The sequence below is a fragment of the Vigna unguiculata genome, chromosome 1 (genome assembly GCF_004118075.2).
Source record: "Vigna unguiculata cultivar IT97K-499-35 chromosome 1, ASM411807v1, whole genome shotgun sequence".
In the NCBI taxonomy this organism is placed as follows: domain Eukaryota; kingdom Viridiplantae; phylum Streptophyta; class Magnoliopsida; order Fabales; family Fabaceae; genus Vigna; species Vigna unguiculata.
In genome coordinates, this window is record NC_040279.1 from 32,145,126 (window position 1) to 32,163,454 (window position 18,329).

Below are 18,329 nucleotides of genomic sequence, written 5' to 3' on the forward strand. Positions count from 1 at the left end.
ACCTTGCTGGCACGAGGGTCACAATGAAAGAATACGGTCAAAGAGTTCCTACTATAACTGTAGCATATTTATAGACAGTATATAGACTTGCATCTTACTTATAAATGTTTCACATGCCAGCAATTTTTTTTCTTTTGCTTTTCCTTTTTTTGCGTTGCTCCAAATACGAACAAATCATGACCAGTTGAATTTTGCTATAAAAAATATGACAAAATTTAAACTTGACAAACAATTATTTTTGGTAAAAATAAAATTCTAAAATTTTATTACTTAACTTTTATAATTTATAAAAAAATAAAAGATTAGTTTATATAGAAACTTTGTCAATTTTTTCAATAAAATATTTATCAAAAAATTATTTTCACTACCATTGCAACCGTTCAACTTGTACATGTTCTTTATTTTCTCTCAAATTAAAATTCTTTTGTTTATACTAGAATGTAAGAAAAAAAAAATTGAGACGCAGAAGACAAAAATGAGAAAATAAAAATATTTAAAGAAATTTTATCCAAATCATGTAAGCCTTAGCACAAAGGGATGACAACAGGGTGGGACGGGAACGAGTTTCGCTATCTCATATTCATCTCTGTAGAAAAAATACATCTCCATCCCCGTCTCCATCCCCAAACTCAACGTGTATCAAACTTTTGACTCATCATCATCCTCACCGGATAATGGGTATAATCTCGTACTCATACTCATTCTCGTTTTCTTACTACTTCAATATTAATTTTAATTAATTTTTTAAAATAATAAAAAATTATGATAAAGGAAACATAATATTATCAAATATAGGAAGATTGTTGTTTTTTCGATATTAAATATTTTGAAATAAATTATAATTGTTTATATTTTATATTAGACTATGAAATAAAATTTTATCAAAATCAAAACATTTATTAAATTTACAAACTGCAAACATTAATGAAACTTAGTTGATACAATTTAAAAATATTTTTAAAAAAATATAAAAGAAAAACAAATATTCAAATTAAAATATATTTTAAATGATTGTTTACTTTAATTTTTAAAATTCTAATGAATCTCTTTTTTATACACTAATAAAAGTTATAATACATCACTTGATCAAAATGACACAACGAACAAATAAAACATAATAATAAAATTTTGACATAGATCTTATATCTTTTTAACTTTAATGTATGTTAGATGGTGATAAAAAAATATTCATGACAATTACATTAAATTTTTATTATAGTAAATAAAAGTTATTTATACAATTTAGTGAAAAATTATAGTATGATTGATAATGAGTTAGAAAATAAAAATTAGTTAGATATAAATATATAGAAATAATATTGTACGTGATGAAAATAAACAACAAATAAAAATATTAAAAAATTAACAAATGTGTGTCTTAGAAACAATTTGAGAGACTATCAAAAGAAATTGTACAAAGAAAAACAAATGTATAATTAAGGGTATGATAAAATAAAAAATACCTTGGAGATTTAAGAAAACTTTTCAAATATCGACATATATACTCAATGATCGAAAAATAACAAAAATTGTTTTAGCGAAACAAAAGTTCTTCAAATGAAACAAAAATTAAAAACAATAAGTAAATAATTTTTTTATATTACCTAGTAAATGAAAGGTTTATGCTATTAAATACTTAAATTGAGAGTATTAAACATTCTCATGTGAAAGGAAAATATACAATAAATAAAAATATTCAAATGTGAGACATAAATTTTTTTTAATTCACATACATCATTTTAACATAATTACATAAAAGTTATGATAAGATGAAAAATATATTGGAGATGCAAATAAGTTTCATGACAAACCAAATAATTAGAAGAATATATATATATATATATATATATATATATATATATATATATATATATATATATATATATATATATATATATATAGTTACTTAATTAATTATGAATATTTTAATAATTTAAACAGAGACGGAGACATGACAGGGACGAGTATTATGGCGAGGAGATGTACATCCCCATACCAATTGAAAAAGTCAAGGCTTTCCCATATCCATATCGAATCAATGTAGAGATTTTCCGTCAAAACAGTGACAGATTCAAGTAATACCCACGGAGACGAATTTATTTGTCATCTCTAAGTACAATCACATATTTGATTTTGAACTAATAAATTTATTTCAACTAAAACATTTATGTAAGTTTATAAGGATTTAATGAGACGGTATGATGCGTGTCCACCTAAGATGTTCACTGGGTGGAAAATGATCACGTTCATTTAATGGGTCACAAGACTTACGGAAGCAGAAGGTAAATGAAATAAAAAAAATTACGGTGATTATTTGAATTGAGAGGGAAATTGGAAGTATATTTCATTGATATGATATAATAAATTTATTTGCATATTAATATATTTAGAAGATAATTTATAAAATAAATTTTAAAAATAATTTAATTTGAAAAGATAAATTTTCAAAATATAAATTTAGTTATATTTTGTTAAGTTGAAATAAAAACTTATTAAAAAAATTTAATAGAGAAAAAATTATATTTCAAATAAAATATATTAAAATAATAATCAAAACTTAAATTAATTAATTAATAAATTCTATTTTATTTATTGTTTTAATCATTTGTTTTTTGTAATATAAAATATATATCAAGAAATATAAATCAGGAAAAATTATTTTATTAATTATTTTAACTTTTATTTTAATTATTCATTTTATTATAATATAATGCAATATAATTTAAAACATTTAATTATTATTTGTGTTTACGTGATCAATTATATATAATGTATAATCTGAGTATGATTCATTTTTTTCTTTAATCTTTGCACCATATAAAATGTATAACAAAGAAAGTGTAATGAAATACTTTTGTTTGATTTTCTAGTAAATTTACATATCCAAACCCAGTTATTAGAATATGATATTGATTTGTAATAATTGAACAGGTGTTGAAATGTTGTGTTTCCTTGTAGCCCACGGGAACAGAGTCTAACATTAAAGTGAATAATAATAGAGTAACAGGATTAAAAAATTGTTTATAAAAGAGGGTGTAATAGGTTACTCCTCCCCTTGATGAAGATATGATAAATACAGACATATACAAGTAAGTAAGGAGGTTGGAAGCAATGATCCTTCTTATACTATACAAGAGCATAATTCATAGAGAAATTGAGCTGAATACAGCACTATTAATATCTATTGGATAATTGAAAGGTGATTTCGAAACTAGAGATCTCCAGCTCTTATTTTTTGGGTCATAGATTTGAATGAACACTGTTCCTGCCCTCTTTTGCTGTCTCGACCTTCGTGTTTCTGAAAAATCAACAACGCATAAGTGTGTCACTACATACAGCTCCCCCGCTAATACTACAAAACCAAATGACGAATTGTAAGGAGCTTTTCTTGGCACACGACACTCGTATACCCAACGATTGCAACACATCTCATATCTGCAAGGTGTATTCATCATCAAAAATCGTCAATAATCTTCAACCACACATTCTCATTCAAAACACAATAATGCAACTATCTAAACACATTTTTTAACATCTTTAAAACACACATTCAATTATTTTGCATCAGCCTTATAATAAATAAATAGGACAAAGGCCTCTAACAGTATAACCTACCAGAGACAATCCTTCAATCAAAAAAATGCTTCCAGGTTCTAACTACTACTAAAGACATACCAAATGGCAACAAGAAATGACATGGGGCAAAAATGTACAACCAGGAAAACCAACACTCAGTCAGTCCGAGCCACGCAAACCAGTAAACCCAACAAAGAATGTGTGCAACAAAACACACAAACCAGAATCAGGAGAAGCAAAAAACCACAAAATTGAGCCTAGTAGAAGTCCGACATCCCAAAAGCTCTGAATCAAAGTTGCATCATCACCTGTCTCAGTTACACTACATTGCCTAGCAGAAGTAACATAGCAACATAGTCCAGTGAAGCATAGAGATATGATACTTTGAAAGGAAAAAGTGATATCTGGTTTAAGTACACTGAAATGAATGGTCAAAGTCTAGGTGCGTAAGTTTTAGAGGGGTGAAAATGATATATTTTGTGGTGACCAACCCAGAAAATGCTTTTCGTTGAAATTAGAGGATAGCAAGAAATGAAGATTCAAAGTGAGCTATTACATTACAAGTAAAAGCATGATTCATCTCCAATTCCAGAAAATTGTGTCCTCACCGGTGAACAGAATCACAGAATATGACACAACATTTAAACGTACGATTCTACAACCTGGAGGGTAATTTTGACTACCAGACACCAAACAAGGGCCTGAAAACAATTTCTCAGTGGAAAATCAGCAACTACCGTATTATTGACAGGTCAAGCTTAACAATAAAGAGAAAAGGCTCCAATTCCAAGCACAAAGCACAAACTTGTCCGGCAATAGTAAAATCATTATTCTTGATTAAAACTTGAAATATGTATAAGGAACTAGTTTAACTCACAAGCCAAGATGATTACACCTCTCATCAAACCTTTTTTGTCTTAGAAAAAAAGTTTATTCCAACACCATCATAAAAGGTACAACCTGAACAGTTAACATACTTGTTCCAATTCCACTTAGCAAAACCATAATGCAAAATAGCAGAAAGAATGATCACCCAATAGTATCTCAACCAGCCCTGTTTTACACCAGACCAACATTCAACGATAGTAACAAACAGAACAATCTACTCACAAACATTCCATCACTGATCCCGAAAGTTAAAAAAAAAAATTCATAATCCCATTTCCCAATACCACAACACTACCAAGTCAGTTCACATTAAATGAAACACGATACCAAAAACAATCAAAACCACAGAATCCCAATGTAATTCGTGAGTACAAGCCGAAAAGTACCTCAAAATCTCGTTCCCATCAAGCATGAAAAGCGTGGGACATTCATCATCATCCACCACCACAATCTTCCCAACCCTCACTCTCTCCCCGTCCCCCCACACATCCCCAACCTCCCGCCACGCCCCACCCTCAAATCCCATCACCACTGCATCCCTGTAATACTCATCCACCGGAAAAACCCCGGATATGGTCCGCGACGCGCCGTACCCTCCCACCACCCAGAACTCCCTCCCTCCCCCGCCAACAAACCCCACACACCCGGCCCGAAACCCGGGCAGCGGATCCATCGCCACCCACCGGTCTCTCCCCACCTCGTACCGCTCAACCGACCGAATCCTAGTCCCAGCAGCCCCAAACATCGTATGGCGCGACCCCCCGCCGGCGACAAGAATACGCCCCTGGACGACGGCGCAGGCGAAACTGCCCCGCGGCGTGAGCATGGGGGCGCGTGGCTCCCAGGAGAAGTCGTGGAAGTTGAAGCGGAAGGTGGCGGAGGAGGGCGAGGGGCGATCGATTGGGAAGGAGCGCGTGTCGAAGAGGGAACCCCCGAGAACGTAAAGGTGGGGCCCAAGAGGCACCGCGGCGAAGTTGCAGAGGCCGTACACGTGGGGGTTGCAGGGCATGGGAGGGAGCGGGCACCAGGCGAGCGCGTTGGGGTCGAAGAGGAACGGCGACGCGATCGATGGGTCCTGCGGGAAGATGCAGAGAAGATGGTTCCTCTTATTCAAAGAGTTTAGGAACGATCTCGAAGACAAAAGCAGTTTCCATGATTTGCAAGTGCTTTTCAGTCTCGCGTGGTGCGAGTATGGCACCTTGGAGAGGATCCACGCCGCGACGTCGTTTGGGAGACCCGGGATTACGGTGGCGCCACCATCACAGACGGAATTCATCGGGATTCGATCTTTGGGTGTGTGTCAACGCTCCCTCGCTGCGTTTGCATTGCCCTGCTACTTTCTCTGTTTCTTCTACTATTTCCTCACTTGGCTATGTTCAGGGGCAAAAAGATAATACACTTTCTTTTTTTCTTTCTTTTTTACCAAGACAACACACTCTGTGGGACTCCCAATCCAACCAACACTTGGACACTTCCATGTCTTTCACAAAATTTAATCCATAACTTCGGTTAAGCTTTTTTTTTTTTTTAATATGGAAGTGTATTTTAATATTTATAGAACACATATTATTGACTTAAAATATTCACCATTTATTAGTGTAAAAATAATTTAAATTCCTTACTAGATATAAAAACAAGTAGAATTTTGGTGGCTTCAAGTTTTCTTGGTTGTTCAACTAGATATAAAAACAAGTTTTCACCATCTTCATCAAGCTTATTTTTAAACATCCACTTATTACTAGTAACATTTGTTCTAGGCCAAGATCTCATATACTTGATTTGTTTCAAATGGATGTAATTCTTCTTGCATAGCCAAAAACCACTTCTCATCCATAAATATTAATTTAGAAATATTTGTTATTTGAGAATTATTGGCCACATGCAAACATAAATTACTTACCTTTTTCCTTTGTTTTTTTTAAATTCTCAGATACACCTTCAATAACATGGTTAATTAATGGAAAGATTTTTATAAAGTTCTCCATTTCTTTGGAAGTGTATACTAACTTCCAATATATCATTTTACTTTTCTTTAATAATTGGGAAAATATTCTTTTGACTTGTCTATTTATCCTATATTATCAAGATTAAGAAAAGATTCTTTTCACTCTAAATTTTATCTCATGGTTTGTTTCGACAAACGTGATTAAGTTTTTCCATTACTAAAGTCATTTTATTAAAAACTCTATACAGGTTCATCTACCTTTAAGTCAAATTTACCAACATTTTATTTTGAAATATTTAAAAAGCATTTATAGTCCAAAAACCTTCAAATGAGAAATCTTATTTCTTTTCATTTTTTTTTTCTTTTCGTATAGTTGAAAATCTCAAAGGGAAGTTGCAAAATAGGCATAATGAGAATTCTATTAAGAACATAATATGTGTACTTATTACATGTCTTCGGAAATATTTAGATAAATTACTTTCATTTAATATTGTTCTTGCTAATTTTTTCAAATATCTAATTTTTCTTTCGAAAAGACCATTCTATCGGTGTATTAAAAGTAAAAAAAAAATGTAATATTCCATTATTTTCACAAAAAAATTAAAAAAAAACTCATTTTAAAATTTTTCTTCATGATCACTTCTTAAAAATTTGATTTTTAAATATTTTTTTCATTTTCAATAACCTTGAGAAAGTTATTAAAGACTTGAAATTTTTATTCTTTGATGCAAGAAAAATATGCAAGTACTAGAAAAGTTATCAACCAAGATTGATGCATAGTAATTTCAACCAATAGTTTTAGCCTAAGAATGGTCAAATAATTCATACGAATACTAGTTTAAGAGGATTTTGAGTAGATAAAACATTTTTATATTTGAAAAAATGCTTAACTTCCTTTCCTTTTTTACAAACATCACAATTTTTGTCACTCATTCGTTCTTATTTTTTATATAAATTTCATTCATACTAATTTTTTTTATTAACATTTATAAATTTTCTCACACTCATATCTTTATCCACATTGATCTTTTTTTACCCACACTCGTCTCCTTTGTTCAAATTCATATCCTTATTTCACACTCATATTCCATCCATACATATTTTCATTTGCACACTTCTCCCCGTGCTCTCACTCACACTCATCCCTTCATTCACACAATAAATAAGAATTATAAATTATTTTAATTTTTTATATTTTTATTTTTATTTTTTTAACATGGAGACATTATAAAACTACTTTAATATTTGCAAACTACATTTTATTTTTTTAAACCACTTTAATGCAAAATGTAATTTAAAAATTAGTTATAAATTTGTATCGATCTAAGTTAAAATCGGTCTAAAGCTAACACGAGCATATAAGATAAGATTGTACATATTTCATATGTTTATGAATTATATGGCCGAGATACAAACTTCATAACATTACACTACTTGAATTTATCTAATTTGTTATCATTAAATACTTAAATTTACAATCAATATTATCATCAAAATATCGAATAGTCATCCAACGTGATTTGTTCCAATTCTGGCATTTTTTTCTTTTATATTTGAATAACTAATAGGACATCTATTGGAAATAATGATCACCAATCAAGCTTCACAGGATTTTTTTTAAACAAAAAATCTAGTCTATTTTCTCTCTCTCCATTTTCCATTTATTCAATTAATATAGTGTCCACCTGAAACATTTTTTTTTTCAATAATATTGTGCATTCACTTGTTTTATTAGTTACATTTAAAATTTTCATATTTTATGAGATTTTTTATAAATTTGTTAAAAAAATTAATTGTTAAAAAATTTTGCAAGAAGAGATAATTTTTTTACTATTTTATTTTAAATTTTTAATTGACAAATGATTCTTTTATTGATAATTATTTCGTATAAAATTATAAATTTGTAAGTATTTTTTATAAAATTTGGTAGGAAAAATGTTTCATACAAAATATCTTGTAAAGAAATGGTAATAATTTCTTGTAATTTTTTTTTTCATAACAAATTTTGTAAGTATTTTTTATGAATAAAAGTTTAAAATAAAATTGACACAAAATATTTTTTTTAAGTAGTATTTTTAAATGTATTTTTGAAAGTTGAAAGTTATAGCCTATAAAAGGATTACTATAATTTGTTTTACTGATTTTATTATTCAGTACACTTTTCCATTACTGATTCGCGATAGCTTGGTTACAACAAGAAAGGTTATCCATTGATAGATAAGAGTTACGTCAAGGTTATTTAATATGTATATTAATGATCTATACTGACTTAATCCTCGGTTAATATAATGTATAATACTGTTATTAAAAGATATGAATAAAGTTTGATTCAATATTAAACTGTATTATGTTAAACTATTATTTGGCTCTTATAGTTGTTCTTTTAATTCTTATATACTATTTTCAAGTTTTAAACATGTTATTTATAATTGTTTAATCTTCATAAACTAAGAAACTAAAAAATGTATAAGAATTAAAATGATATATATGAACTAAAATAGACGAGTTTCAAGCATAAAGAAAAAAAAAATTGAAACTATATGTGTACTTAATCCTAATATTTTATTTTATCGCGAGTAACAAACTCGAGAGAAGGGTCTTTGTCCCTTTGCTTGCGATATGTATTGTTAAATCAACTTTCATGCAGGTTAGTGTGATTAGAAATATAGTGATTTGACACTTTAATTAAGTAATCAAATATATGTAAGTTGAGAAAGCAAGGGTATCCATAACGATAATTTAAATTAATATGATTACTATATATCCTATTTTATACATTATTAATTTAGGTTAAATATCGGTCAACTGTAAACAAAATTATATGCATACCAATCTTTATCTTTAGCTTACTATTTTTTTATTATTCAAAGATTTATATCATATAAAAATAAGAAAGTAGAACATTATATAAGAATAAAAATTTATTAATTTATTATTTTAAAATTTTTAATTAAAAGTGGTGTTAATAATTTATGTGGTTGGGCTCAAGTTTTATTAGAGTTGTGTCTCTCCCAAAATATATTCCTTGTATTGAAAATCTTTTTCGCAAGAATTTCAGATAAGTCTTTCGGGTGAAACTCCTTCCTTCTATAAATCTAAGACATGAAGGGTAATATATTTTTTTCTTTAATATTTTGAAATATCTTTCAAAAGTAAAATCGTAACCGTAATTTCAATGGTACTAGCATCATAGACCAAATCTCTCTCAAGAGCTTCTATGCGGTGACTTACAAATAAAATAAAAAAAAAGACTCGTAATTAAATATTTAACCTAGAAATTAAAGATTGTGAAGCATGAATCGCACCTTCTTAATTAGTCATTATCATCTGTTTGTTAACACCAATTTTAATTGATGATCTATTTGTGATACATATATTTGACAAACTGTGGTTTTAGTTTATGATAGAATAACTCCATTGCCCCTAACCAGAAAGAGATTAATGAACACCCATTTTTCTCTTTTATTCCGAATTTAAAATTTTTTAACAGATCAACGGCAAAGAATAAAGCTATGTCTGTGTGGCGGGCTAAACTAGCATAGGTACATGGTGTAGGATGATTCAGTAGTATATGTTTTCTAGAAGTCAAATTCTGGTGAAAGGCACTAGATAGAGTGTGATATAGTATAAGCATTATTTGCAAGAGTTTACCAGGTTAAGGCAAAAGAGAATACCACTTTCACACAGCTTCTCCATTATACTTGCAAACAAATATCCAAATACAGTACCTGCAGAGACGGTGGCAGATGAAGTACGCCTGCTGAGAAAGATCTTCACTTTCTGCCTCAGACTATATATCAACCTCAGCTTCAACATCACCATATTTATGGATCACTCTATTCACCACCTTTGAACTCCTAACAACTAAGTAAGAACTACCTAGATCCATATAACAAAGTCAATTTTTTCAATACTATGTTTGATTTTCTTTCTTTCTGCAGGTTACATTTTTGACAGAACAAGACAAAGAGTTCCATGGAAGGAAACTATCTCACCAGAAACACGGATAAAGGGGATAGGTTTGGCTTTGAGGAGCATTCATGGGGAAGTTCATGGCCTGCGAGAAACTATGCTTGTAGCTTTTGTAAAAGAGAGTTCAAGTCTGCTCAAGCCTTGGGTGGCCACATGAATGTTCACAGAAGGGATAGGGCAAGGTTGAGATCTTCCTTACCCTCATCATCATGGCTTTCTGAGTGTCCTAAACCTAACCCTAGCATTATGCCAAACTCCACTCATCTTTCACCCTCTTCTCCATCGTCGTGTCTATCTAACACCGACCTTTTGAATTGTGCTCATTGTTCTCCACTTTATAGCCCTTCTTTGACTTTGTCGTTTTCACTGACCCCTCCGGTTTCTCTCAATGGAGACAAGAAACCAACACTCGCATCTTCCCAGTTTCTTCCTCTCTCGGTTCCTCGGGAAAGTGAGGAAATTAAGATTTGTAAGAACAAAGAGATTGGTTTGGGAGTCGAAGAAGTACAAGGTTGTGCAATGGGGGAGGAATGCAAGGTTTGTAAGAGTAATGAGCATAGCATCAAGCTGGAGTTGGGAATAGGGTTTCTTAAACAACCAGAGAAGTTGGATTTGGAATTACGATTGGGGCACTAATTATGTTGTTCGGTGCAATTTTCCAAATATTGGCAGATCTGCGAGTCTGTAACTTCGAATTTGTTTAACTTCCTGCACTAGTTATATTTTTAACCCATATATAAGCTGTTTTTTTCTTCTATTCTGTATCTCAAGGATCTTATATTTGTTAATTTAGATGTTCTAATTTGGTTGCATTTTTTAAGGTTGCAATGGTTCTATTTTGTTTGTTTTCTTTTGTGGGGGAGAAGAGGAGTGTTTCTTTCTAGTTTGTACCCATTTGAATGATCGATCCAAGGTTAGGAAAATATCAGTTTGATACAAGCCAAGTGATAAAAATTGAAGGCCACAAAGAAGATCAAACTCGGAACTGTTGTATATGTCTCAACTCAAGTGGAAGACATGGCTGTTTCTTTTAAAAAATCTCCACCTTAATCATCTGATCTGACAGTCAATGAGTAGAGTTCTTGTTTAGTTTGACTGAATATAAATATTTAGTATGAATTCCTACAAACTATAATTAATTTCCTCAGTCTCTCAAGATAGATGACGAACACGTGATCATTCAGATAGATATTATTTAAATTATACATGCATATTCTTTTTGATACACGCACCTATAGTCTTGATGTATTTTGAGGGTGGTTTCTGTCTTGTTCTTTCTTGGAAAACACCTAATATAACCATGGTCAAACAGCATTCAATGAGACCAAAACAAAACATCATGTTTTTATAATAACGTTCGCAATAATATTGATATATAATAATGTACATATATAAATAAACAATCAAATCAACACAAGAAAATCACTGAACACCTTGGACACCGTACGAGTAATTTGTTTATTGAAATTTCATTAATTAAAATATTGACAAATAAGCAGTGAATAATCTTGTCTTAAAATGAAATTTTTAATATGGTATATATGTTAGTGTATTATATGAAACATTTATAAGTAATATTAGTCCTACACTGAGCTTTATACGTTTGTTTTACGATTAAAAGGAGAAAAAGAGGTTGTGTATATAAAGAAAGTGAAATGAAAATAAGATTAGTCTTTAATATGATAAGCAGGTATTTAATGGTGTGGGTGGTTGTGAAAGCGCCGTGAATGGTATGCGATGATTGAGAAGAGCAAAAGAATAGAAAGTAGAAAGATGTATGAGATTACGTAAGCGTAATAATAGAGGAGAAGAATGAAAAGGGAGAAGCAGAAAAAATGTCAGGAGAGTGAGGAGGGACATTCAACCTGTTATGAATTTGATGTCCTTTTCAGATAAACTGTCAAAAACTGAAGGTGGAGATAGAGCGCAGAGAGATGAATTTTGCTGCATAGTGTTGTTGTGTAGCTTTGGTAACTCAATTTCGTTTTGGTGTGTATGGTGTGTGTGTGTGTGTGTAATGGGAGCCTTGTGTGTTTTCCAACATGAGATATGTTGCATGTTCCCTATGTGATGTGTGGCTTACAAACCATGATGACCTTTCCCTAAAAACAAACGCACAGTTTTTGTCAGTACCATCCGAAAAAGGGAATGCTATGCTTTCTCTTTCTCTCTCTGTGTGTGTATATCTCTTGGGCTGTGAAAATGAGTAGCAAAGAGTGATTAAAGAGATTGATTATGGTTGTTTGGGGAAGTTTGAAAAAATAAAAGGAATGAAGAAATGATGGAAGTGTACGTAGTGCAATGCAATGATGTCACATAAGTATGAATGAGGAATAATGAAAGTGGGGGAAGAGAAAATGGACATTTGGGTGTACAATACAAGCTGCCAAAAGTGCAGTTCTAGTGAAAGATGAGGAATGGGTTAAAGTAAGCTAGTCGGCGCACGTCACTTTCCTCTTCCATTCATTCACTCATTTACTTTTCCTCTCCCAAACCACCTTTGCCATCAACCATCACAAACCAACCCAACCTCTTTCCCTCTCATTTCTTCAATACTTTTTCTATGCAAAATTATCACTTTTCATCAATTTTATTACACCTCTCTTCATCTGGAATAAGCCAACCGTAAGGATAGAAAATAAAGAAATATACGAAGGAGATAGTGTATTATTAATAATGTATTGAAATGTTACAAGAGATATGTTATATATACACATAAAACTAACCTTAAAAGTCACAAGAAAATGGACTTATGTTAACATTCCCTCAAAGGGACAGGGTTACGGTTAAACACATTGAGAGCTTGTTAAATAAAAAGCAAAAGCGTAAAATAGAATGCGACTTAGTAAATATATTTGCAATTTGTAGAGTCGAAGGAATAAAATAGAAGATGATGACGAGTGTTGAGAAGTGTGGATGCAAGTGGTAAAATCATTAGAAGTGTATTCACCGCCAAGTTACAACGAAATGTTTTTAAGGTAGCAAAGTGTTGAGTCTTTACCAAAACATTAAAATTTTTGAAAATCGTGAGATAATCAGACTGACGTTTCATAAGATAGATCCATGTGAAACAAGTAAAATCATAAATAAAATAAACATAATATCTAGAACCTCCTTTGGTAGATATAGGAGAAGGTCCTTCACACATTAGATTACACGAGATCAAAATGAATAAGAATAGAAGAAATACTTTTATTAGAAGGTAAAACAAAAAATTTTGTCAATTTACAAACCACTACAATAAGAAGTATCATGATTGTCAAAAGTACCAAAGACTCATGCTAAAAACTTTAAACGAGATGCAGACACATGACCTAAACAAGAATGCCACAATAAAAAGCTTAATAAGAAGAAGATAAATGAAACGAAAATAAATCCACACTATAGGCTACAACTACGGACTCCTAGAACTGATTCAAGACAAAGAGTCTACCTTGCCTACGACCTATCTCAATCACCTTATGAGATGTGCGATCCTATACAAAACAATCAGATGGAGAAAAATACACATTATATTCAATGATGTTGTTGTGAAGATTGTTGTTGAGGTCTAGCTTTATTTAGCAACAAAGGACACTGATATTTACAATGATTCTTTTATTTGTAGTACGAACACTCATCAAAAACAACTTTACAAACATGTTGTTTTTGGTCATATCCAATAAAAAACTTGTTTGAAGTTGCAAAAACAAATGGAGCAGAAGAAGAACTGGTATTGGGATCATTATGAATATGAAGTCTAATTTCTTATGCCAATAATTCATTAACAACATCATCAGCAAAAGGCAGAAAGGGTTACGATGCAAAATTGAAACACATAAACTTTCAAAATCACTATACAAGATCATAAGAAATTGAACCAAACATTCTAATTTCTAGAAGTAAACCTCTTATAAAATTGAGTATGAATCTCTCTTATTTGTTTTAAAACCAAACTCTCGATTAGGTAATTTCTCAGGAATAATAAATTAATATATTCTATAAAAAGTTGTATATCCATTCTTAATAAAATATTCTAGAATTAGAAAAAATGGACCTCTTATAAAATTGAATGAATCTTTCTTTTTTGTTTTAGAACCTAACTCTCAGTTACATCAATTCTCACGAATAATACGTTAATAAATTCAATAAAAAGTTGTATTAAAAATCTTACATTGTTTATGATAATATCAATGTCAGGTTCTAAAATTAAATGAATAAGACAAATGACTTTGTTAATTAGGAGCTTCTACATACTAATTTAGCTTTCTAAGCTTTGTTATTCTTCCTTTAACATCAACCAATCAACTTCTATATAAAAGGAAGAAATGATAGAAAACTTTGTAAAATATTTTTGTATACGAGTTGGGATTTCCTAAATACTTCAATATACATAAAACTTTTATCTTTGCTGATTAAAAAAAAAAACAAATACACACGGTCAACGGTTTAAAAAGCATGCCGTCCATTATAAAGATTATTATCTCATCTGCCTCTAATGTTATTCCCAACATAATTTTATAAAAGAACTCATCGTGTTTTATATAAGTTAAATATTTGAAACGTGTGCGTGAAATACTTGTCGATGAGTTTGAATCTGTTTAATTTTTTTTTTTCATTTTACTATTTAGTTAGCATAATTTTAAAAAAATAAATTGATTCAATCTAAAAGAATTTGAATTGATTAAAATTAAAAAATATTTGTGACTATTTAAAATAACCACCGTTTTCTCTTTTAATGTTGACTATTATGCATACCTTTTCTGCTCTCAATAAGAAAGTGTTTTTATTTGATACACTTTTTTAACGAGTGTGTGAAAGCATGATAACAAAGGTTACACATTTTAAATTAATCTAAACCTAATAACTTTATAAAGAGTTTAATAATATAACATCTTGGAGTGAACAAAAAAGTATTATAATTTTATAAGCACATACTAATTAAAGTATGGGCGATATGTAGATTACTAAAGTATATTAAGTTGTGCGATTTACATTAATTAAATCGACTCGATTTGACAACATTCATGACTAATGAAACTTCATCACTTGTCATTGCTAAAGAAGAGACACGAAAACAAGTGTGTTAGAGGAAGTATTTGTTTGCTTGAGTGACATAAAAATGTAGACACGTGAGGTCAAAAGTACAGTACAAATACACGTATGTATAATAAAGAAGAAAATTGAGAAGTTTATCGTCCTAATTCCTAATTAATGAATTAATCGTACATTAGAGACAAGTAACAAAGAGAAGCAAAGTAAAGCGTGTTGGCAAACATCCAAGAAGAAAATGTTAATACGACGAGGCAATTTGGTAGAAAAACCCACCACACTCGCCAAAATGTCTTTCGTTTTCTTGTCGTTGTTTTTATCATTGTCTTATATTCCACTTTTTTTCCTGTAATAGATCATCATTCCTCATAAACTATAGGATGTTTTAATAAGAAGGACGTTCTTCAAGAAATTTAACAATATATATGTAAAATTATATGAAAAAAATATAGAAAAACATGTTTTGTTTGTATTCTAATAAAGACACCTTTTTTTATCTCTTAACACATATATTTAGAATACCTGTTAACAGTTTCTTGAAATTAATAATATTTCTGAATAAATACAACAAATATTTTTTGTTAACCAAATGTTAAATAATAATTTTTATTTAACCAAATGGTAAATTGCTTGCACAATTTTTTTGACAAAATTCGTCAATAAATATCGCGACTTGGTTCTTCCTCCTCCTCCTTCCTTCTTCTTTTTCTTTAATATTTTTATATTATTCTTCTTATTTTCCTTCTTCTCCTTCTACTCTTATTTTTCTCATACATCTCTAATTAATTTGTAAACTTATTCTAGATTTGGCACGAAATTTGACACCCAATCTATCCAAGGATTTATCGACAATTTTTTTTGTTAGTAACCAAAATTTTATTTTATTGACAAATTTACCATGAAATGGCCAAAACTCAATGAGAGAAATGTGGTGCCAATGTATTGACGAAAAGATTCGTCAATACTAATTATTCTAGATTATCTACCAATTTTTCGATATATTTATTTTCGTCAATAAAATTCTATAGGTAGTTAAATAATTTCTTATAGTAATATTCTTAAGGTTTAATTATACTTTGCTGCTTGTATTTGTTGAAAAGTGTCAAGTCGGACCTCAAGTTTTTTTTGTCTTAATTTGATCATGACCTTTTAATTTGATTCAATTTGGTTCTAATTTTTTTAAAATGATTTAGTTTGGTCCTTGTCGATAATTTTTCACAAACGGTATTAAAGCTACTGTAACGTCTCCATTTGTACTTTGTTTTAATTTTTTACTTTTTCTTAATTTTTTGTTTTGGAATTTTGTTTTGACACATGTCACTTCAAGTTGTACCACTTTGCATGGTAGTGTAACATGACAGTAGCAGAGTGATATGGCAGTCCCATGTGGGCAAAGTCCTAATTTGGTTTCTACATTTATTTTTTAAATTCAATTTAGTCATACTTTTTGTCAAAATAGATAAATATTGTTCTTCTTTAAATTGAAACAAAAATTTATTTTTGGTATGAATCTTATGATATTAATTTTACTAAAATTGATATTTTTATTAAATATATTTTCTACAAATATTTTTAAACAAATTTTAAAATTTATTTAAAATCATGTTAGTAAGAATCTGAATGTGTGTATTAAATTTAATGTGAAATGGAATATATATATATATATATATATATATATATATAAAAGGATGTATATCAATTTACTCATGTCATTTCTTCTAAATTAAATATTTAATTTTATTTTTTTATAGTTGTTATCTCTATCAAAAGTTATTTCTTAATTTCAATTTTGTATAAATTTTAAAGTTAATTTAAATATATGTCAAGAAATATTTAATAAAAATGTCAAATTTAAGTAAAAATATCATCATAAAATTTATACAAAAAATAAATTTTGTTTCAACTTAGTGTATGACAATATTGTTTCATTTTTACAAAAATTGGAACTAAATTAAATTTATGGACCAAATTGAGACTATGCGACTCTGCCATATGACACTACTATTGTCTCTAACCCTAGCATGTAGGATCGGCTCAAGGATAAAGTAAGTGAAACACTTGCTTTTGGCCTCAAGGTAAAAAAGACCTAAAAAAGTTACTACTAATATTTTTCTATTAAATTAATTATAAAATTATGTATAAGAAAAAAATGTCTCAATTTTTTTTAGTACTAAATAACCTCTATTAAACAAATTATACAATTATGTTTAATATTAAAAGACCTCGAAAATATATTTTATTACTAATATAACACTATTAAACTAATTATACAATTAATTACTTTTGAGTAGTAAAAATGATAATTAATGAGTTAAAACACTGTATTAATAAATTAAAATTTTGTTTACAAAAAGAGAGTGATTAGTTATCTTTATTCTCTTATAATCAATATTGTTTTTATTCTCTTCTCTCATTTTTTTATGACTTCTCTTGCCCCTCCTTCCTTTCTTCTCTACTAAGAGTCCTTTTTGTCCTTTTTGTAGGATTTCAGCAGATCAAATTCCTTAAATCTCTTTAATCTCATGTTGTGTGTGTACCAATTTTTTCATTTTCATTCTTGGTTAGTACATTTTTTCTTTCTATTTGTGTTGTTATTATTTTTATTTTGTTTTAAATTTGTATTAGAATTAAAAATGTGTTTCTTTTGCTCAATTTTATTTTTTGATACTTTTCCATTTATGGGTTTCAAGAGTTTTTTTTTTCATATATCTTCACGAGAAAATACATTTTTCTCCAAATCTATTAAATAGATGACGGTTTAGCCTTTTGGTAGATAATAAATTAATTGGAGTATAATTCAAATTTGAGTTTTTTTGTAGAAAGATAATACAAGTTTAGGGAAAGAAGACTTATTATCGAGTTGAGAAAAGCAATAAGTTTTTAATTATTTTTATTAATGAGTAATCTTAAAATAAAC

At 29.6% G+C, this 18,329-nt stretch overlaps 2 protein-coding genes across 3 annotated transcripts; one reads left to right on the forward strand and one right to left on the reverse strand.

The window, feature by feature from the left end:
- Positions 1-2,952: 2,952 nt before the first annotated feature.
- LOC114164456 (F-box/kelch-repeat protein OR23) lies at positions 2,953-5,919 on the reverse strand. Of its 2 annotated transcripts, none has more exons than XM_028049143.1 (2): positions 4,851-5,919; positions 2,953-3,298 (listed from the first exon to the last, which is right to left on the reverse strand). In XM_028049143.1, the coding sequence occupies exons 1-2, from the start codon at positions 5,738-5,740 to the stop codon at positions 3,241-3,243; spliced, it is 948 nt and encodes a 315-aa protein (XP_027904944.1). In that variant the 5' UTR covers positions 5,741-5,919; the 3' UTR covers positions 2,953-3,240. The 2 variants fall into 2 exon arrangements, with proteins under 2 accessions (XP_027904944.1, XP_027904936.1); XM_028049135.1 differs by having other exon boundaries at positions 2,953-3,435; positions 4,851-5,907.
- Positions 5,920-9,944: 4,025 nt separating this feature from the next.
- LOC114164159 (transcriptional regulator SUPERMAN-like) lies at positions 9,945-11,486 on the forward strand. Its single transcript, XM_028048711.1, has 2 exons — positions 9,945-10,277; positions 10,351-11,486. The coding sequence occupies exon 2, from the start codon at positions 10,385-10,387 to the stop codon at positions 11,015-11,017; it is 633 nt and encodes a 210-aa protein (XP_027904512.1). The 5' UTR covers positions 9,945-10,277; positions 10,351-10,384; the 3' UTR covers positions 11,018-11,486.
- The last annotated feature ends 6,843 nt before the right edge of the window (positions 11,487-18,329 follow it).